The sequence below is a fragment of the Arabidopsis thaliana genome, assembly GCF_000001735.4.
Source record: "Arabidopsis thaliana chromosome 1 sequence".
In the NCBI taxonomy this organism is placed as follows: Eukaryota; Viridiplantae; Streptophyta; class Magnoliopsida; order Brassicales; family Brassicaceae; genus Arabidopsis; species Arabidopsis thaliana.
The window spans coordinates 18,394,101-18,406,138 of record NC_003070.9 but is presented as its reverse complement, the minus strand read 5'-3'; the positions used below and the strand labels follow the sequence as shown (position 1 = coordinate 18,406,138).

General features: G+C 32.4%; 3 protein-coding genes, 2 long non-coding RNA genes and 1 other non-coding gene across 13 annotated transcripts; 5 read left to right on the top strand and 1 right to left on the bottom strand.

The window, feature by feature from the left end:
* Positions 1-457: 457 nt before the first annotated feature.
* AT1G49730 (Protein kinase superfamily protein) lies at positions 458-3,633 on the top strand (the record flags this gene model as incomplete). 5 transcript variants are annotated; one of them, NM_001036087.2, is made up of 10 exons in its annotated part: positions 576-669; positions 1,037-1,591; positions 1,661-1,948; positions 2,029-2,293; positions 2,378-2,430; positions 2,512-2,579; positions 2,684-2,773; positions 2,850-2,934; positions 3,013-3,126; positions 3,247-3,609. In NM_001036087.2, the coding sequence occupies exons 1-10, from the start codon at positions 591-593 to the stop codon at positions 3,519-3,521; spliced, it is 1,872 nt and encodes a 623-aa protein (NP_001031164.1). In that variant the 5' UTR covers positions 576-590. The 5 variants fall into 5 exon arrangements, with proteins under 5 accessions (NP_849788.2, NP_001320836.1, NP_564552.1 ...); NM_179457.4 differs by having other exon boundaries at positions 458-669; positions 3,013-3,633; NM_103860.3 differs by having other exon boundaries at positions 571-669; positions 2,512-2,773; positions 3,013-3,609.
* Positions 3,511-6,136, bottom strand: ABF1 (abscisic acid responsive element-binding factor 1; the record flags this gene model as incomplete). Of its 3 annotated transcripts, none has more annotated exons than NM_103859.5 (5): positions 5,979-6,136; positions 4,315-5,397; positions 4,126-4,197; positions 4,011-4,040; positions 3,511-3,862 (listed from the first exon to the last, which is right to left on the bottom strand). In NM_103859.5, the coding sequence occupies exons 2-5, from the start codon at positions 5,311-5,313 to the stop codon at positions 3,785-3,787; spliced, it is 1,179 nt and encodes a 392-aa protein (NP_564551.1). In that variant the 5' UTR covers positions 5,314-5,397; positions 5,979-6,136. The 3 variants fall into 3 exon arrangements, with proteins under 3 accessions (NP_564551.1, NP_001185183.1, NP_001322564.1); NM_001198254.2 differs by having other exon boundaries at positions 3,986-4,040; positions 4,315-5,355; positions 5,979-6,133; NM_001333400.1 differs by having other exon boundaries at positions 3,785-3,862; positions 4,315-5,355; positions 5,979-6,073.
* AT1G07587 lies at positions 5,333-5,952 on the top strand. The gene has a single exon (NR_139273.1). It is a non-coding gene; the product is annotated as an other RNA (long non-coding RNA).
* Positions 6,137-7,011: 875 nt separating the features above from the next.
* Positions 7,012-7,252, top strand: AT1G07583. The gene has a single exon (NR_139272.1). It is a non-coding gene; the product is annotated as an other RNA (long non-coding RNA).
* A 1,432-nt stretch (positions 7,253-8,684) lies between these two features.
* AT1G49715 (Defensin-like (DEFL) family protein) lies at positions 8,685-9,395 on the top strand. Its single transcript, NM_001036086.3, has 2 exons — positions 8,685-8,860; positions 9,084-9,395. The coding sequence occupies exons 1-2, from the start codon at positions 8,800-8,802 to the stop codon at positions 9,284-9,286; spliced, it is 264 nt and encodes an 87-aa protein (NP_001031163.1). The 5' UTR covers positions 8,685-8,799; the 3' UTR covers positions 9,287-9,395.
* A 1,890-nt stretch (positions 9,396-11,285) lies between these two features.
* On the top strand, positions 11,286-11,938 carry AT1G09595. Of its 2 annotated transcripts, NR_143504.1 has the most exons (2): positions 11,286-11,563; positions 11,695-11,938. It is a non-coding gene; the product is annotated as an uncharacterized misc_RNA (transcript). The 2 variants fall into 2 exon arrangements; NR_143505.1 differs by having other exon boundaries at positions 11,286-11,938.
* The last annotated feature ends 100 nt before the right edge of the window (positions 11,939-12,038 follow it).

Genomic DNA, 12,038 nt, shown 5'->3' with positions numbered 1-12,038 from the left:
CAAAGTAGAATATTTGCTTAGAAACTAATTATGAATTAACAATTGTTGTTACAAATTACAATCATACAACGGTTGTGTGTTTTTATAATCTTAAAAAAACGAATAAAAACAAACAAAAGTTAATAATTAACGAAATGGCATGAGACATCATGATACAAACATGCGACCTCCATTTTAATTTGTTTTCAGTTTTAATCCTACTACTAATCATGTATTTTTGTTGTGTTGGTCCAAATCATTTCACAGGAAAGAAACTAATCTAATACAAATTTCTGAATATCAAATTTTTTTATGTTTCCTTCAACATTCACAAGTTTAGTGTTGGTATGTTATGCATAAAAGAAACTTGTAGGTTAGAAAGGAGATGAAATGAGAAAGTTAGGGGCTTTTCTACAATTGTCTTCGTTTATGATCACGAATTGAATAGTTGACAAGTCTAAAATTTGTCTCTTTCCTTGTCACTTGTCAGTGAGTATACAAAACAATACACAGAGCCTCGCATGTCATATTCACACAGGGACCTTCCGTTAAACTCCTTTTTTATAATCTCGTTCTCTCTTCTCTCTTTCTCTCTCTGGTTGCTCTTGGCCATGGTTGTGAATAGTCAAGCTTTCTTGTTGGCATTAATTGCATTACTTGCTACCCAATTGCCTTCACTAATGGCTGCAGGTTTCTCTTTATCGATTTTCCTCTGTTTCTTTCTCTTTTAAAGCTTCATTATTTAATCCTGTTCTTGCCTAAATCAGGATAAGATTATGAATGTTGGATTTTGAGCTTCTGGATTTTGCAAATTTTGTTGCTTTCTTTGACTAGATTTGAGTTTCGATGGAAATTCGCATAATTTTGGTTCATTAGTTGCTTACATGCAAAAATACTCTCTTTTTAAATTGAAATCAGATCTTGAGAAACCATAAAAATTCAAACTTTGTTTGTTCTTTTCAAGCTATTGTGGTTAGAAAGTTAAAAGCTTGAAACTTGCGGACCAATCTTTATAGGTTACCAGACACTAATGCTGCATTGTCATGTGTGTTTGCAGATTGTCCATTAGATTTCAGTGGATCAAATTTCACTCTAGTAGCTACTGTGTGCTCCAACATAACCAACAGAGGCAAATGTTGCCGCTACATGAACGCTTTTGTTGCGGTGTCCGTGGCTCGTTACGCGAACTTGTCAACTAATCTTGGAGTCACATCAGATTTATCTGAAACCTGCATTGCTTCCATCTCTAGAGCCATGGAGGGCTACGGAGTCTCGAGAAACGCCACTAGTTTCTGCGGTTTGGGAACCAAGATCCTTGTTAAGTATGACTGTGACGGTCGAACCACTGTTACACAAATGCATCAGTCTCCGGGATTTGGACATGTTTCAAGAAACTGCAGACTCCCATTTTCGCCGGGACACCAATGCAGAAAGTGTTTGAACTCTGGCATCACTTACCTTCGTAATCTCATAGGTGCAGAGACTAATAACATTACTCTGTGTACTTGTCGTGATGCGACTTATGCTACATTAGCAAGCCGAATAGACGATACATCAGCTCTTGAACTCCTTAGTTGTTTCTTTCAAGTGACAGAGCTTAACATTCCTTCAGGTTAGACTCATGACTGCAATTTTCTTAGTATCTCATCAGTTTCTTTAGTAACTCATTGTGTATCGACAGAGTCATTTTCACCAGTGGCAAGTCCAGAACCTTCTCCAAGCACGGTTGGTGGTATTAGCCCAAGCAACAGTGATTCTCAAATGACTACAAGTAGAAGCACCAATCCATATCACTTAACAATGGTTCCAACCATTGGGATTGTTGTTACAGCTGTTGCTCTTACGATGCTTGTAGTCTTGGTAATTCTTATCCGTAGAAAGAACCGGGAACTGGATGAATCTGAGAGCTTGGATAGAAAGTCAACAAAATCAGTTCCTTCTTCCCTTCCTGTATTCAAGATTCATGAAGGTGTGAAAATAGAGAGTTGAGTTCTTTGTTTTATAATATAAGATACCTAAGAAATGACTTGAAAACGCTTTTTTCTGCAGATGATTCTTCCTCAGCTTTCAGAAAGTTCAGCTACAAGGAAATGACAAATGCAACAAATGATTTCAACACGGTTATCGGTCAGGGAGGTTTTGGTACTGTTTACAAAGCCGAGTTCAACGATGGTCTGATTGCAGCGGTAAAAAAGATGAACAAAGTCTCTGAACAAGCTGAACAAGATTTTTGTAGAGAGATAGGGCTTTTAGCTAAGCTGCATCACCGTAACCTCGTTGCTTTGAAAGGCTTTTGCATCAACAAGAAAGAAAGGTGAAGAACCATACATTGCTTTTTCGCCTTCTGCATTTATCTAAACCATAAGTGTTCTCATTTTATATTGTTTCAATCATTCAGGTTCTTGGTCTACGACTATATGAAAAATGGCAGCTTAAAAGATCACTTACATGGTATGTATATGCTTCTTCTACCATAAGTGTACGAGTCCTGAGTGTTGAATACTTTTCTTGTTTCAATTTTTTCCTTTGCAGCCATTGGAAAGCCTCCACCTAGTTGGGGAACAAGAATGAAAATTGCAATTGATGTGGCAAATGCTTTGGTAAATATTCCAAAGTCTTTCATCTACATTTTCTCTGTAAACTGATTTGATAATATATCTTTTACAGTTTTTGGTTCTTGGCTGCACGTTGTTCTCTCCTCCAGGAATATCTTCATTTCTACTGTGATCCTCCTCTCTGTCATAGAGATATTAAATCAAGCAATATATTACTCGATGAGAACTTCGTCGCTAAGGTATGTAGTACTGCACATCTTCTGTGTTAGAGAACCCTTTGGTATTTGGATAACTAATAATGTTTTCTTGGTGCAGCTTTCAGATTTTGGCCTTGCACATTCGTCTAGAGATGGCTCTGTTTGCTTTGAGCCTGTGAATACCGATATCCGTGGAACTCCAGGTTTGGGAGAGATACTGAACAGAATAACTTGACTACTTTTGATGGAAGCTGAGTTTTAAAAACTTGAAGTTTTTTCAGGTTATGTAGATCCGGAATATGTAGTAACGCAAGAGTTGACAGAGAAGAGTGATGTGTACAGCTACGGAGTTGTGTTGCTGGAGCTCATAACCGGGAGAAGAGCAGTTGATGAAGGTAGGAACCTTGTGGAAATGTCTCAGCGGTTTTTGTTGGCGAAATCAAAACACCTCGAGTTGGTAGACCCGAGAATCAAAGACTCTATTAATGATGCTGGAGGAAAACAACTTGATGCAGTTGTGACGGTTGTGAGATTGTGTACCGAGAAAGAAGGCCGGTCTAGGCCATCAATTAAGCAAGTCTTGAGGCTGTTGTGTGAAAGCTGTGATCCGGTGCATAGCGCATTTGCTAAAGCGGTTGAAGAAGAGATAGGCTGGGATAGTAGGAAGAGAAGCAATTTGAGAATTCAAAGAGGTGATTCCCGGATCTTTGGTCCATCGTCTAGTACTACTTCCAGGTCACATTACAGCCGGAGTTTACCTCACTCTCCAATTAACGGATTTTCTTTCTGAGTTAGTCACATCTTCTCTATAGCTAAATCTGAAAGTTTTACATATGTTTATGAAAATTATGAATTCATATTGAAAGCTCTCATACTCTACACAGACTGCACTCTTAGTTAAATTCAGCTCAAAAGATTTCTACATTGTAAGCGTCTCTGTAATTTCTCCTGTACAGTAGCACTATCTTCTATTACATATTACTCTCCCAGTGTCTTCCTTTTGAGTGGTCCTGTATTACATTAGCAGGTTCTTCTTGCTTTGACTTCACCTTCTTACCACGGACCGGTAAGGGTTCTTCTCAAGCATTGTCTTTTGGCCAGCAATGGAGGCTGCTTCGAAAATTCCTTTAGCTGCAAATTCAAGTACTAGTATCAGTGAACTGTGTGTCATCAAAATGACAATAGAGCTACATTTAGACAGACACAAAATGTCTGGTAATGTAGAGACAATGATGGTGTATACATGAAATATACATAAGTAGAGGAAAAACGTTATTACCTCACTATTATGGGTTTTCATTATTTCAGCCTGCAACATAGAGAGACCGCAGTTAAATAACTGAGCCAGCTAGACTCTCTATGGAGAAGCAATAAAAATGGTAGAAGAAAAAAACCTGTTTCTTCTGCAAATCTTGATTCACTAGCTTGAGACTTTCAATCTCAGCTTCCAGTTCCAAGGTATAAGCCTGAGGTTTAGCCAAAACATCAAAATGATTTCAAAGTTCTTGAAAAGAAAACGGTAATGGCAGTTTGGTTAGATGATATTGATATCAAAGTTTTTGAGAACAAAACGGTAACTTTACCTGTTTTCGAGCCCTTGATCTAGCAGCGGATTCCCGATTCTTGATCATTCTCTTTTGCCTTCTCTCAACAACCTTCTCCAGGCCCGTATTGCTTCTTCTTCCCCGACCAAACACGTAAGGAACTGGTGATGACCAAGTATTGTTTTCTGCACTGCTCGTCCCAGGAGAAGTAGCTGTAACAGTACCCCCTGCTCCTCCCATATTACTGTTGGCTGGACCATCTGCGCTAGTCTCAAATAAACCCCTGTTGACCATATTTACAGGCGCCGCAAATGTTACATTCGCTTGTTTTGGAAAGATAGTTGGAGGCAGTCTCTGATGTGGCTGCTGCAACTGCTGCTGATGTGGCTGCTGCTGCTGCTGCATGGTTCCACCAACTTTGAGGCCTAAACCAGGTGCTTGATTCATGATCATAGAACTATTGTTCCCGTTGAACGATATGCTGTTTTGATTCGGCTGACCAAATCCAAACTCCAAACCAGCAGCACCGTTGTTAGCATAAAACCCGCTACTACTGTTTTCGTTCTGCTGAGTATTATCTTCTTTAACAACGCCAGCACGGAGTAAGAAATCTTCCAGAGTCATTTCCCCTAAAGTCTGTTGCCTCTCAAGCGCATCCGTTCCAGTATTCCCATTACTACCTTCTTTCGAATTCAGGTATTTCCAGACTTCATCGACAGTCTTCTGACTAAGCGTTCTAGGCAAGGTCAAGGAGCCTTGCCTCTGTAAACCATTTCCTCCCGGAACAAAACCACTAGGTCCCGGGGCTGCAACCGAAGATGTAGTAGTCATAAAGGCTTGAGTATCCTCAGCAGTCCATATGTTCTTGAGTAACTCATCCATATTCATAGACCCAAAATCTTTCCCCGGCTCACCTAATGTGCTCTGAAGCTCATCAAACGTTAAGGAATATAACGAAGACTGCCTCGCCAATGGCTTTGACTCATTCCCTCTAGAAGTATCGCCGCCTAAGTTGTTGATATCAATGTGAGTACCCATACTTCTTTTCTGTTTCACAACGGAATCACTTCCTTCCAAATTCTTCAGTGAAAAAACAAACGAATCAGACCCTTTTAGCTTTACCTAAGAGAGAACAAGACCAGAAAATTGAAACTGGTTTAGGAGTATAACACACCACACAACTATGTGTCACATAGTGCTTTTAAGTATACTTGCATAAGAGCAAGCAAAGAAGACCAAAAGCAAAAGGCAGGAACGTTCATATAAATGTCAAAACTTTATAAAGTTTTAGCCAGAAGCAATCAATCACAAACATATACATAGAAGTGTGTGATACAGAGAGTATAAATTGGATCCTTGGATTCAGAGAGAAATATAAGATTGGATCAAAATCCATAACTTTGACCATTCTTGAATGTATCTAAAAGATAGATCTATAAAAGATTCTGGAGTAAAAGCAAGATCACACAAACCCTCAAGAAGAAAAACAAAAAAGTCTTATCCTTTAATTTCTTTAGGAATAGTTACTTCATTACTACTACTACTTGATTTAGAACATAGAACCAAAAAAAAGACAAAACAGATATTATGAATCGGACCCAAAAAAAAAAAAAGTATAACACTTCAGGGGATGTGATAAGACAAAGACAGATTCGAGAAGAAAAGAAAACGAAAACGGATAAACAAAAAGAAGGAAGCTTTACCTAATATTATAGGCGATTGCTGAAAATAGAGAAGAGCTGCGAGAGAGAGAAGAGACGACAAGTGTGTTTGTAGTAGCTTCGACACGAACTGCCATTTTAAGGGGTTAAGCTTTTTCCTCTTATGGTTTTTTATTTTATTTATTGTTTAGATATTTTGCTTTCATTTTTTGGTAATAAACTAATAAATATCCCGTTTTAATGATTATTAAACATAGTCACTTAATTTAGCTGACAACCACGTTCATTTTTAACCAATAAGAAGCTGTAACGTGTGAGAGCTTTAGTCGCTGATTGTGTCCTTTGCCTTGTTTGTTTTCTTTAAAAATGGGATTAGATCTGATACAAATATCCATATTAACCTTGCCATTTAGACATTATTTCTGATCTTAATTAACTAACCGAAGAAAGTTTGGATAATTATAGTATTTCAATTTTAATTCGCCAACAGAAATTTTTTAAATATCGAATTCTGTGTTGTAAACTGCACAATTTTACTTCAATTCGACTCCAAGAAAATTACTAAAAAGGAAATTGATTTTTTTTTTACTTATGAACCGCAGTAAATTTTTGTTTGATTTTTAGTTGGCTAATTTTTTTTCAAAACCAAAATTCTAAAAAATCAAATCCTAACTCATCTGAAGTTTATGAATGTCTAGTCATATATTGTTGGTGTTTACCGCGATCAAAGAGAAAATCAAACCACAACAATGTTCGTAGATGGTGGTAATCTATGCACATGACAAAATACTCTATATACAATCGAACAAACTACTAGACTAGAGGTTTTTGGTTAAAATTTTATTTTGCATTTAAATAATTTTCTATGCATATAAAAAAATAAGAAATGAAATGGGAATAAAATTATAGTATAGTATCATGTCGGTCGGAACACCAAATGATTAAATTATGTGCCAAATTAATTTTAATATCATATTGTTGTTACTCATGTAAGATATTTTGTGTGCTTGATAAACTGTGATTATTATACATGAATGATGTTGAAACAACGGCAGAAGTGGGTAGTGATTCTTTTTGGGTCCCATCATCCCAATGGTGTGCGAATTTTGACATCAAGCAATAATCATTATATCCAAGCAACCCAAAAGAAGAAGACTTTTAAGAAGATTTGCGTCGAGTTTAATACAATTCACTTCCAAATTTGGAAATTTTGCCCTCTCCTCACTTGGTAAATGGTATGTTGATGATTTCTACTTCTTTATAATTTGATAACTTATTTAAAAGAATTGTCTACTTTCGTGTCACCGTTGGGCCAGCGTATAGAATGAGCATCAAACCATGATAGAGTTCTCCTTCATTCTTTCTTTTTGTCATATATGTGATCATTGGTATTTTTTTTTTTGTCAATATTAATTTAGATTCATACGAGCTAATTCCGGGAAATATTGTTTACATATGTAATCATTGGTATTGTAATGCTAATTTTGTTTCTTTTTTTTTAAAAACTTCCGCTTTCTTGTGGAGCAAAACATATCAATTACCCATTCAACAACTTTCTAGTCTCTACTAACAAACCTCACGACTTTGTTAATCAAAAAAGAAAAATTACCTCTACTACTAGAAGTAAAAATAAATGAAAAGGAAGAGTTTTCTAATGGGTAAAAATCCAAAAAAAAACCTTAACTAATTTTTATTTAAACGTTTAATACCCAATTGTTTTTTCTAAGAAGAAAAATACATGAAAAATACATGAAATAATAAAACTGTGCAATTTAAATATTCAAACAATTAAATATTGTTATTTTCATACTCACGATCTGACAACAAAAATAAAATTTTAATTTTACCCTTATCATCTCAATTAACTATTAATTTTTTAGATTATATGACATTAATTTTCTAATTTTGGATAAAATAATTTTATTAACATATTAGTTTATGGTGTCTAAAAATTTCAAATTTTCATTTTTATTATAATTATTTTATTTTAAAATTATTTAGAGAAAATAAAATATTTTTTAAAGTGGGCGGAACAATCTCCGCTCGAATTTAAATCTTTCACGAATAAAACTATTTTTGAAAAAATCTGAACCCGAATCTCATCGTTTTTCTCAAGATTTTTGACAAAACTATTTTTGAGATTCGGGTTGTGTTTTTTTTCAAAAAAAGTTTATCCATAAACTAAAATCCTAATATTTTTCTCCATCAAAATCATAGAGTCAATTCATCAACAATGGCAAGATACAAACTAAGTATTGTAATAATACTATTAATGTGAACGTTTTGAAGTAATTCGAAACATAAATTGTTTTTGTAATTTTGTCATATTACTTGATGTTGGTTTTTTATGAACCAAATGCATGAAATAATAAGCATTTAACTGATAAATTTATTTGTTTTGAATAATTGTGTAAACTTTTATATGGTTTTTATTATAAATTATATTTATATTATTTTATTTTATCATAATAATATAAAATTTTAATCAAATATGAAATATATATATATATATATATTATATATTCTTTTCTATAAATATGTTTACAAGTAAAAGATTCATATACTTTTCTATAAAAAAAAAGATATATAAAATGAAATATATATTTTACTATAATACGAATTAATTTATCATATATATATACGTTCTATAATATATTTACAAGTAAGAGTATCATATACTCTTCTATACATAAAAGATTTATAAAATCAAACAGATCTCCTTTCTATAAATCCGTATGTGCAATGCATGACACACCTCTATAAATCTCCTTTCTGTAGTCTCTTAATTTTTCACGTTTATCTATATTCACTATTCAGTATACGAGTAACTAAATTTAAGAGAAAAGAAAAGAAAGAAAAAAAAATGGCCAAGGCAACTTCTTCACTTGTCGTCCCCATCATCTTTCTTGTGATATTTGCTTTAGGTATGCATTTATCTTTAATATATTCATACAGTAATAAGTTGGCATATGTATCCAATATTGTAGACTTGTCATTCACGTAACTCTACTGTCATTTTTAGTTTCGGCTACATTCATTGGCAATATATCATATAGTATATATCTTAGTTCAGTGTATTGATAACTCCTAAATCTTAATATAGCTTTTGTTATCTGAGACGAAATTAATTAATTTTGTTTGATATAGTTGAGCAGAATACGGGATGTTTCGATTATGATGTTTACCAACCGTGCGATCATTGTCGAGAAAGATGCCTCAAATATTATCCAGTTACAAGAAAAGCCATTTGTCGGAAAAATCATTGTGTTTGCATTGGCCCTTGTCCGAATGATAAAGCGATTCCAAATGTTAAACTCTTCAAAAATGTAAAAGAACAAATCCTAAGTTGAATGTCAAAATCATAATATATCTAAAAAACTATTTTCAATTGAAGCTTTGATTATAATAAAATTTATAGAACACAAATTTTCCAGAAATATGTTTGTTATTGATGTGGCGAGCCCACATTTTTTCTCTACATCATTTATTTATTTAATTCTACTACTGTCTGTATTCTTAATATTCTAAAATAATAACCAAACAGAGAATTAAATCGACTAATCATAAATATATATTTCAAAATTTTAAATATTGTCTTATATATAAAGAAGTTTATGTATAAATGCATTGAATTCATCTATTGGAATATTGGTCTGTCATCAACTAGATAAAAAAGCTAAAATTTATAAAATATATGACTTACACAATTTATTTAATCTTTCTCCTATAAGTGTTCTAAAAAGCGGTTTAGATGCTCGGTGCTCAAGCTACACATAAAAAAATATCTATTAGTGTATTATCCCAATTTTTAAATATGTTTTATTTTCATAGACATAGTTATAAACATTTATTTATATTTTTAATATAAATTAAGTAAATGATTTCTTTAGTTTTGGTTTACAATTTTATATTGTAATTTCTAATCGATATTTTATGTATTTTTTAAAAATAAAAAATTACAAAAAAATTTAGACATTTTAGTTTATAGTGTGTAAAATTTTCAAAATATCAATTGTATGTATACTTGTTTTATTTTGAAATTTAAAATAGAAATTACAGAGAACAAAAAATATTTTAAAATGGCCGGTAAAAAATCTCCGTTCGAATTTAAATGTTTCACGAATAAAACTATTTTTGAAAAAAACAACAACCCGAATCTCAAAAATAGTTTTGTCAAAAATCTTGAGATAAACGATAAGAATCGGGTTTAGAATTTGTCAAAAATAGTTTTATTCGTGAAAGATTTTAATTCGAACGGAGATTGTTTACCGGCCATTTTAAAATATTTTTTATTTTCTCTAAATAATTTTAAAATAAAATAATTATAATAAAATTGAAATTTTGAAATTTTTAGACACCATAAACTAAAATGTTAATACAATTATTTTTTATCCAAAATTAGAAACTTAATGTCATATAATCTAAAAAATTAATAGTTAATTGAGATGATAAGAGTAAAATTGGAATTTTATTTTTGTTGTGAGTATGAAAATAACAACATTTAATTGTTTGAGTATTTAAATTGTACAGTTTTATTATTTCATGTATTTTTCTTCCAACAAAAAATAATTAGCTATTAAACGTCCAAATAAAAATTAGTTGAGGTATTTTTTGGGTTTTTACCCGTTTTCTAATGTTAACAAAAAAAAGTTTGGCCGCTCATTGTTTATCTTTACAAAGAGTTAGAACTTAGAAACATAGGGAAAAAAAACGGAGGTAAAATATTATAATAAGAAATAATACTTATAAATCTTTACTCAATTTTGTACGAAAACATAAAATAAAAAGAAATAAGTTGAATAACAATTTTCAAATTTCAAATGAGTTGTTACCATAGTAACACTAGTTTTTGAAAAAAAGACATATAATCCTTTTGAAACTAAAAAATAATTAAAATGCCATTTAGATTTCCTACCAAAAATATAAAAATAAATTACAAATATAATCTAAGAGAATTCTCAATATCTCAGATTCACAATAATTTTTTATGATCCCTTTTTTTTGTTTTTTCTTTTCTTTGATCATCAGAAATTACAAAACCCTTAACTATCATCAATATCTACCATTTGTCGCTTTTCTAGATTGCCTCTCTAGCCACATGTATTTATTTTTATGACCACAACTGTTCATCTTGAATAAAAAATATTCATATTTTCATATTACAAACTTTTTACCAATCTCGAGTCTTCATCTATTTCATCCTACACAATGTATTTTTTCTTCGAGGGAGTTCTTTCCATACATGATTAATTATATTTTAATTAATTTCCAAAAAAAAACTTTTTCTAGGTCTTTCACTTTAAAAATAACAATTTTTCTCTCATAGCAAAAAACTTTTTCTTTAACCTATTTTCAGCCGTTTTTTTATCCGTCCTTTTCTGATCGGAGATTGACGGTCAGTGTCTTCCATAGCACCAACGTCGATCATCTTTTAGTCTTAATTTTCATGTTTACTTCGTTTTTTATTATGAATTTGTTGCAAGTTTCTTCTTCAAAGTTTTATCGATGATTCTCTCAACCTTCAACCAATCGACCAAACTACCATCAACAATCGTTCTTGTAGTTGGTGTTACGGTAAAGGCGGCTTCTTTTAAGCTTCCTCCATTCTAATCAACATACATATATGGGTGAGGTCTATTGTTTTTTTATTCCTTCAAACTTGATGCAATCGATTTAATATCGCCATCATCGGCCCAAGCACTTTTCGGCAGTTGCAATTCCCTCTATAATTTGGTTTCGTCTTGTCATTCTTATGTAGCTCAAGATCTTTCATTTTCGAAGTCTCCAAAAAATAAGTGAAGACTATAAAACCGAAAGTTTAGATGATGTCCGTTTTCGGAGATGCATGAAATAGCTTCTGATTTTAGAAAAAATTGGTTAACTGAAGAAGAAAGAAGCAAGTGATAATAATTGTAGTTTTGATGTCATTTGTAACCTGATTATTTGGATAATCATTTTCTGTTAATTAGTTTTGATTATTTGTCATCTCGAGCAATACCGGCTTTGTGTAATTTCTGTTTTCAGTTATACCATTAAATAAAAAGGTCTTCCACTTTTTAAACACTCATACTATGGGGGTTCGAACTTAAGCGGAAGTGACAT